Source organism: Amphiura filiformis, chromosome 10 (genome assembly GCF_039555335.1).
Source record: "Amphiura filiformis chromosome 10, Afil_fr2py, whole genome shotgun sequence".
Lineage (NCBI taxonomy): Eukaryota > Metazoa > Echinodermata > Ophiuroidea > Amphilepidida > Amphiuridae > Amphiura > Amphiura filiformis.
Window position 1 is genome coordinate 15,774,736 of NC_092637.1, and position 22,572 is coordinate 15,797,307.

The window sequence follows — 22,572 nt, forward strand, 5'->3', positions numbered from 1 at the left end:
ATGACGGTGATTGTTCAGGTATTATATATATGCTTGATAAAATTAAACTGTCTGACCAGCTAGTATTCTCCTCCGCCGTCAGTGTGATTCCAGACACTCCACGTACCGTGTTGCGAAGGTAGAGGAGACTAAAGCTGTATTGACGAACACGCATGCGTTAAAAAATATGTAGCCTAGGTCGAACAATAGCGTGACGTAGTTTCCGGCATTGTTCCTATGCACTTTCACCCTCCTGATTCAATATCCATAATGTGCGGACAGGAAAAGGTCAGGAAATCCCCGTACTGTTGACGTCGTTGTTTGCATAAGAATAGGATATGAAAAGCATTGAACAGATGGCAGGCAAAGCCTGGAAAATACGCAAAGCAACGGAACATATGCACCAAGCATTAAGTGTATTAGATTTGATTTAAAAATTCACCTGTATGCATGTTGTTGTGTGGTTCCATTTTATCTCAGGAGACAGCATATAGCGGGCTGAATATGCGAAGTAAATTTATATTTATTACAGGTCTGTGTGCATGTAAGTATATCACATTATTTTTTATTTCCAATGCAAATAACACAGTCATGTATTCATGAGCATGCAGGCCTATATCGTTATACCATGGTAGGTATTATAGACTCTGGTATTCATGAACAAAGTAGATTGGGTTATGCTTAATACTGAATTGAAGAAGGAGACTAGAGATAATCATTATTTTGTTTTTCATTGTATTATGAGGAAAATTGTGAGAATTGAAAATAAGCATCTAGAAAGAAATTATTCGTATGTTTGACTTTGTTTTATAAGGGGTTGTAAATCTAAATTATCATAATTTTCCTCATAGTACAATGAATAACAAAAGAAATATATTTACAATGTACAAAAATATTGATGAATGAAATAAATGATTAAAATAAACCGTATTAAGGGCTCGAATAGGGACGTTTGAGAGGACAGCATACGGGGAATACCGAATACCTTTTTGATATCGAATAATTTTTATTTCTTTTTTAATTCACGATGTAATACAATATTTTGGCAAATTATTAAAAAAATATATTTTTGATATTTAACAGTCCTCGAAGTAAACTTAATAAATCTAATGTTATGTAGGCCTATATTAAACTTAAGTTTATAGCTGTGATGAAAAGCTGTCCATCATATGAAGATTTTAACCTCTCGTATAAAGATCTAAATTTTCATATGATGGACAGCTTTTCATCCCAACTACATAGACCTGCACTTTTTGACTTTTAGTACATATCATTGATTTTTAAAGTTTACTTCGACAGCTATGTCACGATTTAGGGGGAATTTAGTATGAGGTTTTCATTTCTAATATTTGTCCTCATAATACAATGAAAAACAAAAGCAATAGCATTACAAACCCTAATAAAACAAAGTCAAACATAAGAATAATTAAAAAAGAGTAAAAATATATTTCTTTTGTTTTTCATTGTATTATGAGGAAAATTATAAGAATTGAAAATAAGCATCTAGAAAAAAGTTATTGTTATGCTTGACTTTATTTTATTAGGATTTGTAAATATATTTCTTTTGTTTTTAATTGTATTATGAGGAAAATTATTAGAATTGAAAATAAGCATCTAAAAAAGTCATTCTTATGTTTGACTTTGTTTTATTAGGATATATAAATATATTTCTTTTGTTTTCATTGTATTATGAGGAAAATTATGAAAATTGAAAATGAGCATCTAGAAAAAGTTATTCTTTTGTTTGACTTTGTTTTATTAGGATCTGTAAATAATATTTCTTTTGTTTTTCATTGTATTATGAGGAAAATTATGAGAATTGAAAATAAGCATCTAGAAAAAAGTCATTCTTATGTTTGACTTTGTTTTATTAGATATGTAAATATATTTCTTTTGTTTTTCATTGTATTATGAGGAAAATTATGAGAATTGAAAATAAGTATCCAGAAAAAAAGTCATTCTTATGTTTGACTTTGTTTTATTAGAGAATGTAAATATATTTCTTTTGTTATTCATTGTACTATGAGGAAAATTATGATAATTTAGATTTACAACCCCTTATAAAACAAAGTCAAACATACGAATAATTTCTTTCTAGATGCTTATTTTCAATTCTCACAATTTTCCTCATAATACAATGAAAAACAAAAGCAAGAGCTTCACAAACCCTAATAAAACAAAGTCAAACATAGAAATAATTAAAAAAGAATAAAAAATATTTCTTTTGTTTTTCATTGTATTATGAGAAAAATTATGAGAATTGAAAATAAGCATCTAGAAAAAAGTTATTGTTATGTTTGACTTTATTTTATTAGGATTTGTAAATATATTTCTTTTGTTTTTAATTGCATTATGAGGAAAATTATAAGAATTGAAAATAAGCATCTAAAAAGTCATTCTTACGTTTGACTTTGTTTTATTAGGATTATAAATATATTTCTTTCGTTTTCATTGTATTATGAGGAAAATTATGAGAATTGAAAATGAGCATCTTGAAAAGTTGTTCTTATGTTTGACTTTGTTTTATTAGGGTTTGAAAATCTGTTTCTTTTGTTTTACATTTTATTATGAGGAAAATGATTAGAATTGAAAATAAGCATCTCGAAAAAAGTCATTCTTATGTTTGACTTTATTTTATTAGGATCTGTAAATCCATTTCTTTTGTTTTTTATTGTATTATGAGGAAAATTGTGAGAATTGAAAATAAGCATCAAGAAAAAAGTTATTCTTATGTTTGACTTTGTTTTATTAGGATATGTAAATATATTTCTTTTGTTTTTCATTGTATTATGAGGAAAATTATGAGAATTGAAAATAAGCATCTAGAAAAAAGTCATTCTTATGTTTGACTTTGTTTTATTAGGATATGTAAATATATTTCTTTTGTTTTTCATTGTATTATGAGGAAAATTATGAGAATTGAAAATAAGTATCTAGAAAAAAGTCAATCTTATGTTTGACTTTGTTTTATTAGAGAATGTAAATATATTTCTTTTGTTATTCATTGTACTATGAGGAAAATTATGATAATTTAGATTTACAACCCCTTATAAAACAAAGTCAAACATACGAATAATTTTTCTAGATGCTTATTTTCAATTTCACAATTTTCCTCATAATAAAAAACAAAAGCAATAGCTTTACAAACCCTAATAAAACAAAGTCAAACATAAAAATAATTAAAAAAGAATAAAAAATATTTCTTTTGTTTTTCATTGTATTATGAGAAAAATTATGAGAATTGAAAATAAGCATCTAGAAAAAAGTTATTGTTAGGTTTGACTTTATTTTATTAGGATTTGTAAACATATTTCTTTTGTTTTTAACTGTATTATGAGGAAAATTATAAGAATTGAAAATAAGCATCTAGAAAAAAGTTATTGTTATGTTTGACTTTATTTATAATTTTATTCGGATTTGTAAATATATTTCTTTTGTTTTTAACCTCTCGTATAAAGATCTAAATTTTCATATGATGGACAGCTTTTCATCCCAACTACATAGACCTGCACTTTTTGACTTTTAGTACATATCATTGATTTTTAAAGTTTACTTCGACAGCTATGTCACGATTTAGGGGAATTTAGTATGAGGTTTTCATTTCTAATATTTGTCCTCATAATACAATGAAAAACAAAAGCAATAGCATTACAAACCCTAATAAAACAAAGTCAAACATAAGAATAATTAAAAAAGAGTAAAAATATATTTCTTTTGTTTTTCATTGTATTATGAGGAAAATTATAAGAATTGAAAATAAGCATCTAGAAAAAGTTATTCTTATGTTTGACTTTAGAATCTGTAAATATATTTCTTTTGTTTTTCATTGTATTATGAGGAAAATTATTAGAATTGAAAATAAGCATCTAAAAAGTCATCCTTACGTTTGACTTCGTTTTATTAGGATATGTAAATATATTTCTTTTGTTTTTCATTGCATTATGAGGAAAATTATGAGAATTGAAAATGAGCATCTAGAAAAAGTTATTCTAGGTCAGATGCAAATGATATACCTGAATTTCACACATTACTGATAACCCCTGATAACTGGCACCACTGTTGCAACGTTGTACTAAAACCTATCCACCAAACAGACGATATACTGTTGTTGCTACGTTTGTAAAAATGAATGAATGAATGAATGAAGTAATGAATGAATGAATGAATGAATGAATGAATGAATGAATGAATGAATGAATGAATGAAGTAATGAATGAATGAATGAATGAATGAATGAATGAATGAATGAATGAATGAATGAATGAATGAATATACAGCTTATAGAATAAAGGTAACCACAACATATCAGAAAACGATGAATTAGTCAATAAAGAAAAATGAAAGAAAAATAATTATCAACCATGAATCACATGGTTTTATTTAAAACAAACTCATAGTGACCATAAAAACGAATAGAATATCCGTCTCTCAACACGCGGTATTCAAAATTCCCGGGCGCTGAAATTGTCGAGTGCAATGACGTCCCAGTAATATAATACAGGTTGACGACAATTGAGCACAAATAACCATTACGTCATTGCACTTAGATAATTTCGGCGCGGGAATTTAGAATATCGCGTGTTGAGAGCCCACTGTTTTTATTCGTTTTTATGGTCAATATGAGTTTGTTTTGAATAAAACCATGTGATTCGTGCTTGATAATTATTTTTCTAACAAGGCATAATGTTATGATTGCTGGAGACTCCCTTTAATAAGGTATCTAAACCTTTCTTGATTTATAAAGAATGCCGACATCAAATTTCGAATTTCCCGACAAAAAAATGAAAATTAAGAAAAAAGCCTTTATCATACGCAATTTATAGTATACAAATATATACTGCCATGAGAGGTTCTGGTTAAAACTATGGGCCCGAAGTGAGATCAATAGTACTATTTTCCTGAGGGTCGCAGCCCAGAAGGAAAATAGTATTAATTGATCTCAACGAGGGACCATAGTTTTAACCAGAACTTCGAATAAAGGCAGTATATATTTGTTTTATATACTTCATTAATATGTTCTTTGTTCATTGATTGGTTAAATGAAAATTATTTGACGTTTTGACTCTCCAGCTTCTATCCTGAGTGAACAGCACGACCAATTAAGCACAACCTATATTTTGCCCTTCAAAAACAATCGAATAGGCTAAAATCGGGCTAACCAATTACAGCAGCGTGAAATGACGCTATGGCAGTTTCGCGTGCGTGAACTGTTCCGCCGCATCGAATGCGCGCACGCGGAAGGCATGGTCAAAAGTACTATTTACGGCAGGATGTACTATTTACGGTTCATCAGGTACATTGAAAATACTATTTACGGCTTAGATGTACTATTTACGGATAGGAGTACTGATGGTAGAACTATTTTTGGTCATGTGATCCACTTTTAACCAATCAATGAACAAGAATATATTAATGAAGTATATAACTTAAAATATGTGTGTAAAATAACATTAATAATAATAAAAAAATATTGCCGAGCGACGTTCCCTAATTATTTTTATGTTACGCCAATCAAACATTTTTTTTGAACAGGGCAAAGGTAGAATCCCTATCATACTAGGTATCAAAGTTCATAATGTGCAAACTTCGACTTCATTATTCACATAATTCACGTATTCGTGTGTGACAGTGTGTCCTACCTTGTTAAAAATAACTACATGTATATCACAATTACTTTAATAAGAGCTTTCTTCCATTGTATTGTCTCTCTGACCGTTTACATCAAATACTATAGCGCCATTCATTTCAAACCAATGTGATGCGAGACTAAAACTTAACGGTTCGACACCAAGTGCAGGTAAACTGATCTTGATTACACATTTTTTCTATTTATATTAATGATAATAATTATAAAAGCACCGACAAAATTACTGAAATCTGAAATGATCACTTAAATGATCACTGAAACGCTACTGTAGATTTGATCATTTCAATTGTATTTGTGAGAATCAGCAGGCGGCGAGTGGCATGATAGAGCCGGTAACCTGTGAAACCGCCCGGCCGTATGGCATTTTCCATATACTCGGTTAGTTTTGTGGGGTTCATTATCGAACCCCAACGGTTTTAGCTTGTATTTATATTATTTATTAACATAGACCTGTTTGTTTGTGATATTTCAAGCGTTTTAAAATTTCAAAATAATCCCATTCAATTACACGGTTGACAATGAAAATTTACTGAATTTAGAGAATGCAATGCGACCACCACCTGAGAATTAGTGTGATTAGTGTCATTCTACTCACCACACTGAAGCACGCTAAATAATCCCACTGAAATAATCACATTTCTTTCAAATGAATGGACAACTCCATTTCCAACGCATTTGAAAGACGCCAATGCTACCTTCCGCTCATCACTCTAAAGGAGGAGGGTAATGACTTCCAACATTGACAAACACTACGAAATTCATTTATTCAGACTTATTCAAGATTCGGACATTTTCTTGGCTATTTCTTGACATTCCTTAATGTTCTTTATTTAAATTGTAAAGAAATAGTTAAGAATAAGTTAAGAAATAGTCATAAAAATATTGAAATCTGAACTGAATCGTGACAAATGAACTTCCTAGCATGGTGAAAGGTCAATTTCCGGAAAGCTGGACTTAACAAGGCCATTTGGCGTAACTGATTTCCCATCTGGGTGATCAATTGCCCTTAGCTGTATGACAAACTGTTAAACTGGTCATTTCAGCATAGGGTAAGGATACTTTTGAGAGCCAGAACGGCCTGTAGCTTGTAGCGTAATGTAATGGATTAACCTAGTGTTCGCGTAGCAGTAAGCATTAGCGTATCAAATCACAACTTTTATCCTAAATCGCACTTATTATTACATTTACAGACACAAAATGGAGGAAGTCCTCGGATCTCAAAGAAGTAAGTTTAACCGTCCGATGTACCCGTGCACGGTATATACTGTTCGATGCATATGTCAAACGGTGTACACCGTGTCTGGGCGAGTATGTTGCATTCTAGAATATCGTAGGCACACGGAATATTTAGGGTTAGGGCTACGGTTAGAAAGATCCACCTTGTTTTCTTACCCTGCGTGGTTGTTCTAAATTGGATTTAACTACCGTAGAACTCAACTATAGGAGCTTGTCGACCTCGGGCCTGGTGGTCCGGGTGCCTTGTTGAGAGGAACTTGCCGGATTCGACCTTGATTTACTGTATACATTAAGGGATGGGGTATGAACGTTTGGACAGTATTTATTGTGGGACATTAGAGCACATCAGACATATCGAATGGCATTCTGAATACGAAGAATGTCCTTCTGATATCAAATAATTTTGATTTTTTTTTAAATTCGCAATGTAATACACATTTTATGGCAAATGATTAAAAATTGATATTTTTGATATTTAACAGTACTCGAAGTAAACTTTATAAACCTGATGATTTATACTTAAAGTGTATGTAGGTGGGATGAAAAGCCGACGATCAATTGAAAATTTTGACCTTTCGTATATGGATTTTATTCCCAAAACACACAAAAATTAGGTCTTTTGGGGAAAAAATCCATATCTTCAATATGAAAGGTCAAAATTTTCAATTGATCGTCGGCTTTTCCTCCCAGCTACATACACTTTAAGAATATATCATTAGATTTATAAAATTTACTTCGAGGACTGTTATATATCAAAAATGTGAAAAATATCAAATTGTAATAATTTGTCATAAAATTTGTTATATATAATTTCAAAAATGAAAATTATTTGATCTCAGAAAGACATTCTTCGTATTCAGAATACAATTCGATATGTCTGATGTGCTCTCATGTCCCACAAAAAATACTGTCAAAACGCTTAAAACGCTCATTCCAGATCCCTTAAGTGAGTGTTTTATTTAGTGTTTTACTTCATATTTAACCCTTAATTTCCCTCATTGTACAAGCCCTGCCCTCTTACGTGGCTAATATTAAGTTTAACCTTGATCGCTATCCAATAAAACAGATTTTAAACTGTTTTATTAAAAGCTGTTTCAATGCAAGTGATTAGGCCTCTCATGCCTCTAACCAGTGGCGGCGCTACGGGGGACAAGGGGATATTTACCCTCTCCCCAATATATTTTTCTTGCCCTCCCCCCCACTTTTCCCCCTCCCCCACTTTTGAGGCAAAACACCCAAAGTTACGTAGATTTGCACTTTTTGCAGCAATTTTGCGCAAAATTTGTCGATTCCCCCTGAAATTCACTTTGCCCTCCATGCCCCCCCAAAAAAGAAATTCCTGGTGCCTTCACTGTCTATAACAAGTATTGTGGACAAAATACAAGAGATCTGTGCGATAATAGACAAAGTGGCAATTAAGATTGATGTGAATTTAACATTGACGCCGTGTACTCACATCCCGTTACTTAAGTTAGGCGTGCAGCCTAATTAAGTTAGGCGTGCAGCCTAACTTATTTCTTTCTTGCCGTTTCTTTCTTTCTTCTTCTCACAATTTGCTACTACTTCCACATCCTTGATTGGATTTCGACCAAACTCAGTCACAAGCAGTATTGGGTACCTGGCTACAAAAGTTATGGGTTGTTTAACGTCAGAGGTCATCCAAGGGGTCACAGGGGCAGAAAAGGTCATTTTAACCGAAAATACTCCGATTGAGCTGAAATTTAAATGCAATGATCCTCATGACATTCTAAACATGTTTAAAATATTTTGAAATTTATTTAAGGTCATTAAGGGGCCATAAAGGGGTCAAAGGTCAAGTTTTTCAAAATGCTCCAATTGAGCTGAAATTTAAATGCAATGATCCTTATGACATTTTAAACATTTTTAAAATATTTTAAAATTCATGTAAGGTCATTAAGGGGCCATAAAGGGGTCAAAGGTCAAGTTTTCAAAATGCTTCAATTGAGCTGAAATATAAATGCAATGATCCTTATGACATTCTTAACATGTTTTAAATATTTTAAAATTCATTTCAGGTCATTAAGGGGGTCATACAGAGGTCAAAGGTCAAGTTTTCAAAATGCCAGCTTTCCACGATTGAGGTTTATTAAAACGGCAATTAATGAAAACAATCGTATTAAAATTAACACTATCCAGCACAGTGTTGCTGCTTGATCAGATCGTCACAGTCATCCGCCTAACTTACCTCGTGCCCTTGCAAAGGGCACAGTTGCTCTAGTTTATATTATTGTCTATCTCGCATGTTTATTATGTCTTCACAGTTAAAGAGCTGCTTGAACAGCTCGGGCTCGATTTGCGAGAGGAAGAAGTAGAAATGTACGAGTATAAAGGGGTAATGTTTCCACTGACCGTATGTAAGCCGTCGGTGCTAAAAGCTATGGAAACGTGGGAAGCTCGGTCAGATGATATATTTGTGGTTTCGTATCTCAAAGCAGGTAAGCAAACAAATCCTCTTCTTTGCTACGTTCTTATTCGCCTCCACGTTTTACTTCATCTTCCACTTTCTTTTCTCCTCCGTCTTTAATCCTGTGTCTTTTTCTTCTTTTAAACAACCTTGACCTTCTCTCTTCTATTACCGTAAAACATCGTCTACAAGCATATAGTGTTTTTGATGAAGGCTAAATTAATACGATACATGCGTAAATTTGACAATACAATAGATTGGTCTTACAATAATTCTTGTTTGTATATGCTTGGATCTGTAATTTATTTCCTCAAATTCCATAATGGCACCTGGATTAATTTAGCTTTTCTCAGAAGCACTCTATATGCTTGTAGACGAGGTTTTACGGTATATAAATTAGATTCTCTTGATTATGGTTCACTAGGCGGTCACCCGGCTTTCGCAGTTTGAAAAAGCTAAAAAATGTATTCCTGTTTGGATGCTTGGTGGAGGTTGTAGTAAGTTTCAATTGTTCACAGACTATGGCTATGGCACCCTATGAGGAGAAAGATTGGGGTTCCTGGGTAGTCGTCCACTAACAAATGCAAACTTGGTCTGCAAGTCACACTGACCCACCAAGTTTGAGGGATATGCGACCTGTCAGTTCCGAGAATAAGGGCGGACAGACAGACTCACAGACACAGCGTATTATAGTATATATACTGCGCCAATAAAGTATCCTTACACTTGGAAAAATAATCACAATTTCAAAACTGAACAATATTGGGGTAAATTTGTTTTTTCAATAGATGCACTAATCCTGCACATTATGACACCACCATTTTGAATCCAATGTGACCTCAAGAAGTAAAGGTACAATTGAATAGAAATTGCTTGTAATGTTCCTTCTTGAACATGTTGAAGTCACATTGGATTCAATATGGTGTCATAATGTGCAGGATGAGATTAAAAAACAAATTTACTCAAATATTGTTCAGTTTGGAAATTGTGATTATTTTTCCAAGTGTAAGGATACTTTATTGGCGCAGTATAGATTGGTTAGATTAGTGTTAAAAGTGCTCATCGTCGTGCGTTTTGCTTACTGCCGAATCCAAGATTGCTTCAAAGCGTTCCTAGACAACTCATAAGTCCTCTATGATTTGCCGAGCAGACGTAACGCCCATAACAGTGCCATCATTGTAGTACACGTCGCCCTCTACGATCAGTATAATACAATACAAAGGGCTTTTTATAATTCGTATATTAATATTATCATAATGGGATTTGTCAGTATTATGTTTATGTTAAAAAATTCTTTTCCTGATTTGGCTAACAGCAAAAGAGAATATTTATTAGCAAAATAGAACACATGTATACATTTGTTTGTACATAATATTCATTTGGTCAAAATACTTTATGAAAGCTTATAATTTTCTTCTGTTTATGATTTCAATATTGTAAATTGATTTTTGCAAAACAGGAACGACTTGGACACAAGAAGTAGTCTCAGCCGTCGCAAACGAAGGAGATCTGGAGAAACTCAACAAGTCTCATACGCTCTTCCGTGTACCATTCATTGAAGGTAGATTCTTTGGGGTGAAAGATGTACGTTCTTGTTATTTCATTCATTAACCCTAGAAATACTGAGCCATAATTTGTAACACGAACTACGAAGAGGGAGATTGTTGCAACCCCTTAATTTTCAATTGAAAACGTCATATACCGTTATATTTGGTACCAACGTATATCTTTGGGTCTCCTCTATCCAGTGATACCAAAATAAGTACAAACATTCCCCACAGAATGTCGCTATGTCGTCATAATGTGAAGGCCTCATGTAAATCTGGGAAATTCTGGCTAGTGTACAGAGACATTATATGGAGTGTACAGCAAAATACATTTTCGGCTAGTTCTACAAAAATGCAATTTTCACCAAAATATTCTCATTAATATAAAAGGAAATTACTATTTTCACCTGACTAACAAGAAAAAGGTCTAGCTCTAGGAGCAATTTTACAATATAGCGAAATGAAAATCATTGATTTTACTGTAGAAACCAATGGTGGCCTTAACAAAAACAAACACCACCAAAACCCACCCATACCCCTCTATTGTTATCTTTGATGGCCGGTCCTACTTAAATGCGTGCGGGTTTTTTTATGACGGATAAAAAGTCTGGAGATGGGTTGGTAGAACCCCCCCCCCCCTTCGTAGTTCTAGGATTAATCATTCAGTAACTATAATCTGAGGCAGAATTAAAATGACTAGTTTGCATCTTTTGAATAACATTATGATAATGGACGCAGTGGTCCTTCTTATTCTACCGAAATATAAGTTTATTTCAACCTATTTGGTATTTCGGCAAATGCAATTATGTGTAACCCCTTTTCGATCTTATTCAAAACCCGAATGACTCCATGGAAAACAAATCGAGGTCAAATCACGCGCTGAGCGTGACCTGAGTATTGACTGCGTTGCGTCTTTGTGATATTAATTTTTGGGACACAATGAACTACGCTTTCATTAAATAAGTTGATGTATTCACAAATACCACGTCCGCGAAAATATGCCAGCTGTCCACACATACATAATTAATTCTCTTCACGAGGGTGTCGACTGCAGACGTCATGTTTCAAAAAAATTTAAAAATTTCAGAAATGTAAATTTTCATGACCATATTTGGAATCAGTATGAAAGATTCATTAAAATGAGTACAAACAAGCCTAGTATTGGTTCAGTAGTTCTTAAGATAGCTCTTGATATTTTAATATTTCAAAACTTGAACTTTTCCCGTTGAAACGCAGAGCATTAACGTCTCTTCGTACATCATAGACTAAAGAACATGAACGCGTTATGTAAATTTGATACCGGGTCCAAATGACCATACGGGTCATCAGTACAAATGACCATACGGGGACGTGCCGCAAACATGGGTAGCATTTACTAGGCCAAATTTGGTATATAGATGGGTCTTTTAAAATATTTTCGGAAAATATATCACTCTAGCCGAACATTTTAAAATTTCTCCAAAACTTTGGGGTGAAAAATGTTACAATTTTGTGTTAAATTTTAGCCGAGATTTTTAAATTTTTATTTATCGATGGCTCAAATTTCTTGAAAACTTGGTATATTAATGGGTCCACTTTAAAATTACCAGCGGCACATCTCTACCCTAACCAAACTTTAGTACCCCTCCGAAATGGTACCATTGATTGCCAATTTGTTACAGCGACATCACTCTGCTACAGCTGGCTGTATAATATAAGATACTAGATAAATAATATGTCTCTTCATTAACGCAGCGCTTTTATACTCTGAAAACAGCTTCCTGAAACATATGAAATCGTCGATAAAATGAAGTCCCCAAGAATTATCAAATCACATCTTCAAGGGCACTTGCTACCACCAGACGTCTTCAAGAAAAAGGCAAGGCTAGTATACGTTGCCAGGAATCCAAAAGATCTGTGTGTATCGTACTATCACTTTCATTATATGAATCCAGTATTACCTACACCGAAGTCATGGAATGAGTTTTTTGATGATTTCTACTCCGGCAAAAGTAGGTATATGATTCCATTGTGTTAATTTTCCCACCGACTAACCCACTTTAAAGATATACGATTTGGGTCCGGGTATATGTGTGTCTTGTGTCGGCATATAGCACATGCCTATGCATATGCCTGAAATTTGACCTGAATTTTGGGTCAAATGTGACTCAAAATGAAGATCTGAGCGCAAGAAGACCGTAAGTCCTCTTGGCCCCTCAACATCTATACACTAAAGTGTATATGTTCTTAGGGTTTTATAATGTTTAATATATGTGACTCCTCGCCACAACTGAGCCCGGATGTCGCCAATCATCATTTTTGAGATATTCAACCAAAATATTCTGCTTGAAATTAGCTTTAAAATGATATATATCATGTCTATAGTACTTGACATTTAAGTAGTGAAAAATCAATAAAACAGTCAATAAATCCTTTCTTTCCTATTGTTTATTGTTACGTTCGATGGAGCATATCTCAATAGTGGCACTGGCGACATCCGGGCTCAGTTGTGGCGAGGAGTCACATATGTTCCAGGGTGAAAACATCATGAAAGGTTGTGAAAGATTTGTTTTGGCCCCTGAACATGTATGAAACATTACCAAACTATACGCAACTTTAGCTATCTTCACTCCAAATTGAATTGCAAATTAAATCATTACACATTCACTCGGCCGGACATCATGGAACATTGTCCCCTTTGTTCCCTTTGCACAAGCGCGTGCATAGCAACCAGCTCTAAAAAGGGGAACTGCACATGCGCACACTGGTTTCACAAGGCAATTTCCCCTATGTGCCGTCAGCCCAAACAAGAGAATGGCGGGATTCCGATTTTGTAATATGTTATCAAAAACAACATTTTAAAAGTATTTGCCGACTATATATTTATGGACGGAAACGTTTACAATATAATCACAAAGTTGACCAAAATAGACAATTTTGCTGCAGAGTAGTCTCGTGTTTTTAACACCTTTGCAATATTTGCATTCAAATGTACAGAAAGACCACTCAATGTGTAGAAGATTAATTTGAGACTTACTGTCTACAAGCTGTTGTGGCAGCGCGGAGGTGGTCACGTGCGTAGTTATAAATACGTATTTATAAATATAGTCGAAGCACACTGCTGAAGAACTCCATGGGGATGTTTATATTTGCAAAGTGAGGCACTAAAATCGAGTTCAGCGATTCCCGTCTTGTCTAATCCAAATGGCACCAAAAACCATTACTAAATTTTATTGTTTTTCTCATGTATATAATATAATTGTGTACTCCGCAGTCTCCTTTGGACCATGGTGGGAGCATTATCTATTCTACTGGAATCTACGACATGAACCAAATGTTCTCTTTTTGAAATTTGAAGACATGAAAAGGGTAAATCATCATAACCTTTTTGGTAAATCCCATAAGCCTTTGCGTTCGTACCTTATGTCAAGCCGATACGCAACGCAAACGATGGTCGGTGATGTGCGTATGTATGGGTAAATTGCAAAGGCTTATGGGATTTACCGAAAATGTGAATTACATCAAGACCATGTGAACTTGTACAGGAGGAGTCTAACCAAAGTACAGTAAGGCAAAGAAGTCATCCTTATTTTAGATCCAAATTATGAATGCTATATTCATTTGCATAAGCTAGTGTGATTTCATTATAATAGAGACCAGCCAAGCTATGGGCTTTAGAAAAGATTGAATAATGCACACTCAGGTTTAGGTTCAGATATGAGAGATATTTTAGGTCAACTTGTGTGATGAATGATTAACTTATAATATGTGATAAACTTTCTGTACACATGCAGAGCAATAGCAGTTATAATAAGGGAGGACAGTTTTTATGGTCTACTAAGCTCAGCAATGCTTTGCTGTCTTCGATAATGGTTCATGTACGCTAGAGCGTTCGATAGGAACAAGCAAACAGTATACGAGTTTGCTGATATCTATCGGAGCGTTCAGCAGAGCAGCAGGATTAAAACTACGGTCGATGGTAAAACCATAATCAATTTCCTTTGTGTTCAGTAAGTACATAACGACCCACTTATCAACTACTCAAGTGGTCATTAAATAAGCATGTCTGGGGTCGTGTTTTGCGGTCAATAGAAAGGCAATAGTGCAATTAGGTTTCAAGGGGTTGTTAATTCAAGCATGGTCGTAAAATAGATTCAATCGATATTTGGTCAAAGCGTGATATCGGAGCGCTGTGTACAATTGAGCGGAGCCTGACAGAGTTTGCTATAGGCTTTTATGGGTTTGGGCTCTGGTAAAGCCAGATACCTCTCCGATACAATGCGCTATCGAAGACAGCAAAGCATTGCTGAGCTAAGTAGACCATAAAAACTGTCCTCCCTAAGAAATTAGGAAAATGTCCACAACATTTTGGCATATTGTGGATCCCTAACCCATTCTGGTATCGCCACCGCATATTCTTTGCAACGAGCATGTATTCAATTCTGAAGATGACATCGATGTATTGGCCAAACTTGCTCTGCGCAGATTGTCAACATTTTTTCTGCATTTGTTTTATGAACAGGATCTAAAAGCAGTTGTGGAGAAAGTAGCCAATTTCTTGGGTTATACATTATCCGACATCGTCATCAACGATATTGTTGATCACTGCACGTTTGCAAATATGAAGAAAAACCCCATGACCAATCCTGATAAAATGTTTGATATCACTCATAAGCATATGCATAAACAAAAGAAGGACAGGGCCTCCAATGATGATGTTACCCTTGAGGAACCTCAAGAAGAGCGGACTTCATTTATGAGGAAAGGTGTGTTGCAATGTTATTTTCTAGCTGCTATCCAGAATAATAAGAATGTCAATCTCAATCGAATCGACAGTTGTTAGCTACCCTTGCGAAACCGTACACTCTTATTCCCGAAGTTAAAATGACGCTATTTAAAGAGGAAAAGTTAAAAAGTAATTAATAAATGTTTACAATCACGTTTTTTAAAGTATTTAAACTCTTACATGGCGTGGTTTAAAATTACTTACACTTTTCGTGATTCAAAAAATAAAAAAAAATTTGATACCAGAAGGACATTCCGTGTATTCAAAACAGACTTGTAGTATTGGGACCCGTCATGAGTACGGGTACGGGTACGGGTCCGAGCATGAGTACGGGTATGGGTACGGGTCCCAGACCATGGGTACGGGTACGGGTCCCAGGCCATGGGTACGGGTACGGGTCCGAAACCATGAGTACGGGTACGGGTACGGGTCCGAACCCAAAATAGGGTGCGGGTACGGGTACGGGTCCGGAGCCATGAGTACGGGTACGGGTACGGGTACGGAAATTGGGACTCGAGTACGGGTACGGGTCCCAGTATGGGTACGGGTACGGGCCATGGGTACGGGTACAGATATTGGGACTAGAAACATTGCATGAGTCCCATTACGGGTACATGGGTATAAACAAAGCTATTGTTATTGATTATTGACATTAATTTATACCTTGCTGTAAATACACTCTTTGATGTCATTTATACCACAACAAATGAATTAAACTACATTTCGCACCAACAGAATTAGAGAAATTAATTTTGTCATTTATAAGCATATACAACATTTTCATTTGTTGTGTGTGCCATGATGAGTTGCTGAGACATTTCTATTTGCTAAGAAGTACTTCCATAATACAGACAATTGTAGAACTGGTTTTGTGGAATTAATCAAGTACAAAAAGAGATTGGTGATGGTCTTAGTGAATCTAGCTTAAATATTTTGGGATGCAAAAATCATGTATACTATGGTCTGTGTATTGACACACAGACTGTACAATACTAATATCAACATACATTTAGCAGTGATATAGCATTTAAGTTATTATTCACCTCAAAACATCAAGCCTTTCATGCACATCCACACATCCCAGCACACATCCACCAGATTATCCATTAGCTTAATATAATTATCATCATTAATTATGCACATCTGGATAATTATTAATATTTTGCCTATAAGCTCCAATAAATCATAAATTTCTGTAAACATGGCATGGCAAAGGAACTCTGTATCATTTGACTCAAATGCACACACTGCCCAAGTACATGTCATTGCATGTGGTGGGAAAATGTAGTTTTTATGTGTGCACTTGTGCTAGGGGAGTGTATTTGGATGGGGAATATTAAAATGATGAATAAAATAATGCTATAATAATGATATCAAAACATGATAACTTGAAATTCACCAAAACAACAATTTCTTGAAATGTTTTACTTTCAGTTTGCTATTTTTTTCTGTATCAGTCAGAGTGTGAATGCTACATGTAGTATACATGTATGAGTGGCATACAGTGTGCACAGGCTGGAGGCTGTCACAATCATGGCAATGCAGGTATCTACCCTGTGTGTAGCATACATGTATATGAAGTGTGTAGCCAGGACTAGATTTACCTTTTTCAGGGCCCTGGACCAGGCTACAATTTAGGGCACTTGCTATCTGGATCCATGCATGAAATACTCCCCACCCAACCCCATCCATGTAACCTATTGTTTTGATTATGCCTATGATCAGAGGACTCAGTGCATGAGTGGAGTTAACAGGCTTGTGAGAAGTGAGAGTAGATCTACTCTCACTTTCTTACATGCATGTAGGCAGGCACTGTATGGTATGGTACCTGTACCCATGGTACCCGTGTCCACGGGTACGGGTACGGGTCCCGGGCCATGAGTACGGGTACGGGTACGGGTCCCAGGCCATGAGTACGGGTACGGGTCCGGGCCCCAGGCCATGAGTACGGGTACGGGTATGGGTCCCAGGCCATGAGTACGGGTACGGGTACGGGTCCGAAGCCAAAATAGGGCATGAGTACGGGTACGGGTCCGGAGCCATGGGTACGGGTACGGGTACGGAAATTGGGACTCGAGTACGGGTACGAGTACGGGTACGGGTACTACAAGTCTGATTCAAAATGCAATTCGATATTATGTATGATGTGCTCTCAGCTAGGTCCCACAAAAAAATACGTAAAAATGCCGCTATCCGAGCCCTTAAACACATTTTATTGTAACCATTTTTTTAAACAAGAAAGCAGATAATATACTCGACATCAAGAACATAAATAAATACCAATGGGCTTAACTTTTGTGCTTGGTGGCACTTACCTATAGGAAGAAAATCAACAGCCTGTTCTCAACCACAAAGTGTAAATGCTTGAAAAGTGTTATAATGATTAACATAATAACAAAACAATTCGTCGGCTGTATTCCATAGTGGCGTATAGTGATTTTTGGTCATTTTTTGAAAATTGGCACATATGTTTTTAATGATGTTCTCTTTCATTTTTCTAAGTCTCATCAGTCATAATTAGCTAATTAATTAGTAGTTATTTAATTGAATGTGGAGTGTAGTTCTAAGGTTACTTTTTTTTTTTTCTTTAGTGGCGTATCGACCATACGCCACTTTTTATACACATTTTTATAATTATGAAATATCGGCAAAAATGAAAAACATCGTATGCCATAGTGGCGTACGCGTATCGGACCTATACGCCACTATGGAATACGAACGACGGAAAGTAACGCCATAGGGATTACACGGCGACCGAGGTCTGGGAGTACGGTCAACGTAAGGTTAGGGTATTGCGTTTTGTTCGTTTTCCATAGTGACGTATAGTTTTATTGTCAGTTTGCCAGAAATAGTATGTATTTATTTCTTTTGAAAATATATAACAATAAAATCTATTTAGTTTACTACAGAAATTTCACATCATTTACAAAATATAATGAATGTCTGATTTACACAACTCGATTTTAAATTGGCATTTCTTCAAACCCGATTTTCTCGAAAAGTTGTTTATTCGCGGCGCCCCACTATACGCCACTATGGAATACGGACGACGAATTGACATTGATTTGACCTTTTATTGTAGTTTATTTATGCCATAGACAAATGTCGACGTTTGTACCCCTAATTATTAAAGATCATGATAAACATCATGATCTCCATTATTATTATCATTTACTTTTTATCTTTACACAGGCAAAGTAGGTGACTGGAGAAATCATTTTACTGTGGCACAGAACGAAGCCTTTGACACCTTTGTACATGAAAAACTAGCTGGGAGTGGACTTGCATTTGAGTACTGATCCCATTCAGGTCACGAGCTCCGGGTATACCTGAACATCACGAGCTCCATATAAACTTTAAGGTCACGCAATGTTTGTAATGAATTTTTGCCTGCCTGCTGTAAACTATATCCACAAACAAAACATTGACAACGTAAAGAAGGAAATATCAATTCTCTTTGTTTTAGCAGACAGAAAGTCGCTGCCGAAAACTATATAACCCCCCTTCTCCGAAAATAAAAACCATATACCCCCTCCGAGCTACATGAAAATCATATGACCCCACCCCCCACCAACCAAAATAGAAAGTATTGCTGCAGAGGAGTGCACACCGACATCGCCTGGCTAATAATTATTTGGTGCAGCAGAGACATTAAAATGAATACACGGGATCGATACACGTGAATTGCTATGCACGATTTTGATATCAGACGAACATCTTCGGATACTGGGTTAGAAAATGATGAATATCTCCCGTAAATGATTTTTTCTCAAGAAACCAGATGTGGTCTCATACACTTGAAAATACGTGTTGAACAGATATGATAGTCGTTAGCGTGCGCTTTGAAAATTGGCCGTGCGCTTTGAACTCAAAATTTGACCAAAACTCTTAACTTTATATTGCGTTGGTCCTGTATGGACTACAGCGTGCAGCAGGCTATAGCGGCACTCACTCAAGTGGAGACAGTATAACCAATGACCGCAATGTCGTATACAAGCTTACTCACACAGCGAGAAATCAATTACCCCGTCTATTGTCAGTAGCCTTAGTCAGGTCACTTCGCTAATTATGCATCTCATAAGGTCCGAATAAAATGACCATGGGTGGCTGTGGATTCAACCTACCATGGCGAATTCTACCATGAAGATATCGGGGCGATGTCACTGTGGAGTGGGGTCTTTGTAATTTTGGTTACAGGGATGTGCCACACAGACCTTTGAATGCTGACTTTCTCGCCTCTTTACCATTTTTCATCACCATGTAGCAGTGATGTCAGTGTGAATTTCATTTATAGGCACAGCTTCAAGTAGCCAGTGGACACTTAAAGCGCGCTGACGTATGTACACGCGCAATGACGCGCAATAGATGCGCGCAGGGATCAGCTGCCTCAACGCATTACGTCACTGCCACATATCAGGCTGAAAAATTATGCCTTTACTGTTTTTGCCACCGGGCTATCAGTATACCAATTTTTCACAAAAAGCACCTACATTTACCCTAATTGCAGTAATTGGGCACTTTTCTCCAAATATTGGTGAATATCCACCCATCAAATAATACCAAAATCGCTGAAAAGGACCCCAAAATCGTGGCACATCCTCATAAACCTTCAACTAGGTAGAACCCCACAGGGTATTTGAACTTGTTTTATCTATTTTTCTAACATATTATTTATTTCACATGCATGTACACAGTTTTTGGTTCAAACCGCCACCCTGTGCTCCAGCTAGTACATGTACATGCACTTCAATACCACAGGTCATATTATCCATACGACTATAGTTTTTTTGCACCAAGAACAATCTTTCAAGTGGTAGGTTTGGAAACTTGGGGTCAAAATTATTATAATTCATTAGTTTTATATAATTAGGCTAAAATGGCTGTAAAACTAATTGATTTAATTTTTTAAGTTGTAATTTAATTCAATCATACAGAATATAAAAAATCAAATGAGTTTAATGAACTATCAAGCTGAGTTATTAATTTTCAATCTCTTAAATTATAAGTATGCATCAACTTCTCATACATGTTGTTGCTGGTTGCAGTACATAGCCCCTTTCAATTGGTGTAAAATGAATGAGTTGCAAAATCTTCTTCATCAGTATATTAAAAGGAATAAAAAGTAGTTTGTGACATCTTACCATAACTCAGTGATGTACAGTGGCGTAGATTTCTTTTTGACATGGGGGGGTGGGGCTGGGAAAATTCTTGAAGTATAGTGAATCCAGCACCTTTTGGCGACAAAATAAGTCTATGGGCCATTTGCGCGTGAAGCGCGGGAAAAATTTTGATATTTTGATGCTAAACTGATGAAATATGGTGCAAAAGTGGAATAAATGCGCGCGAAGCGCGCGGAAATTTGCACTTGTGGGGCTAAAATGTGCAAATATGTGGTCAGAAACCTATATATATATTCAAGCGTCAACATTGGGGGATGATTGTATGGAGCATCCCCCTGGCAAAATATTGGGGGGATCTACGCCTATGGTGATGCATCGATCGGACTCAAGTCCACTTTTTGCCGGACTCGGACACAAACAGAATCAGTTTGGCTCAAACTTGGACACAGAAGGTCCAATTAGATCCATGTAAAATGTGAAATGATTATCTAAAAATGTCAAAATAGATCTCAAATTTGATTCAAAATTTGTTGTCATAATATCGAACATATCCACAAAATTATTTAGATATATCTGTCACTTCCCAGAATCATTACTGTTATCGTTAATGAAATAATTGATAATTATACATATTCTAATTAATATTTTGACCATATAAAAATATTTAAAATTTCTTTCATGGAACTCTCTAATTCATTTAACTCTTGAAAGAGAGAAAACATGCACACAGACATGTACACCCCATTCATAGGGCTAGGGTGGCTGTGGTTTGTGTGTCTGCACATTTGTCCGGAACATTTGTCCATCACACAACCATAATATAATTTCTGAAAGGGTGAATTTCTAAATTAGTATTATTATAATTATGATATTGGTATTGTACATTTGGCAAATTAGAAGCAAAATCTAGAATTGTTCTCCATTTTTTGAAATGTTTTACCCAATGACCCATTATGTTATAATAAATTACTTACTTTTGGTGCAAATGTATGTCAATTCACACCGTGGCAGGGGAAAAACAGGTGAGGCCCAACTTAAGTCCGGACTAGGACCAAAGTGTCGGCCGCCATGCAAAGCGCACATCTAATGGTCAGGGGTCCAGGGGCAATGTTCCAGATGGGGGTCCAGGGGGCGAAGTCCCCGGAAGCTCCAGGGTTTTTGAGATGCAAAACCATCTGACCCCCCCTTTCAATAACTAAAAACCATCTGACCCCCCCCCCCCATGTATTCTCCGTCACACTTCTACCGTAGGCAGCATTTGCTGCGATTCTAGCCTGTTTTTCTAAGAAGGAGGTGAAGTCTTCAAATGTTACCACACTGTTTCTTTCTTCTTCTATAATAATCTACTTGTCTCCTCCATCTGTCTCTCATACTATATGGTAACTTCATCATCAACATTCTAATATTTGCTCTACTTTGCAACTGATTAGTATAGCCCAGGCTGGTCATGGTATTTTTGCATTCCAACAAAAATAATGACAAATCTTGTAGCCCTGAACTATCACCTTTCACATCTTGGCTAAGAAAACCTCTGTGATCTTGTGCTTGTTACCATATTTCCTTTCCAACAACCTTTTCGCTTCCAGGTAACCAACCTCATCATCCATGTGAATACAACTTTTCACCAAACTGTTGGCTTCACCTCTTGTGTACTGTTCTAGATAGTACAGACGGTCTCTATTGCTTTTGCTTTTATTTTCAGTTATAAATTCAAAAGCTCTTATGAATGTAGTATACTGAAGTGGGTCCCCAGTAAATTGCTGAAGTGTGCGTTTTGGCAAACTCGCTTGTTTATGTTGTTCTACCAGCAGCCTTGTAAGACTTTTATGACTCGACATGATGTCTCCGAAATA

At 35.7% G+C, this 22,572-nt stretch overlaps 1 protein-coding gene across 2 annotated transcripts; it reads left to right on the forward strand.

The window, feature by feature from the left end:
- The first annotated feature begins 86 nt into the window (after window positions 1-86).
- LOC140162553 (sulfotransferase 1C4-like) lies at window positions 87-20,734 on the forward strand. Of its 2 annotated transcripts, XM_072185808.1 has the most exons (9): window positions 88-523; window positions 5,714-5,776; window positions 6,817-6,851; window positions 9,145-9,318; window positions 10,747-10,871; window positions 12,591-12,825; window positions 14,088-14,182; window positions 15,336-15,579; window positions 18,792-20,734. In XM_072185808.1, the coding sequence occupies exons 3-9, from the start codon at window positions 6,824-6,826 to the stop codon at window positions 18,896-18,898; spliced, it is 1,008 nt and encodes a 335-aa protein (XP_072041909.1). In that variant the 5' UTR covers window positions 88-523; window positions 5,714-5,776; window positions 6,817-6,823; the 3' UTR covers window positions 18,899-20,734. The 2 variants fall into 2 exon arrangements, with proteins under 2 accessions (XP_072041910.1, XP_072041909.1); XM_072185809.1 differs by lacking the exon at window positions 5,714-5,776 and having other exon boundaries at window positions 87-523.
- The last annotated feature ends 1,838 nt before the right edge of the window (window positions 20,735-22,572 follow it).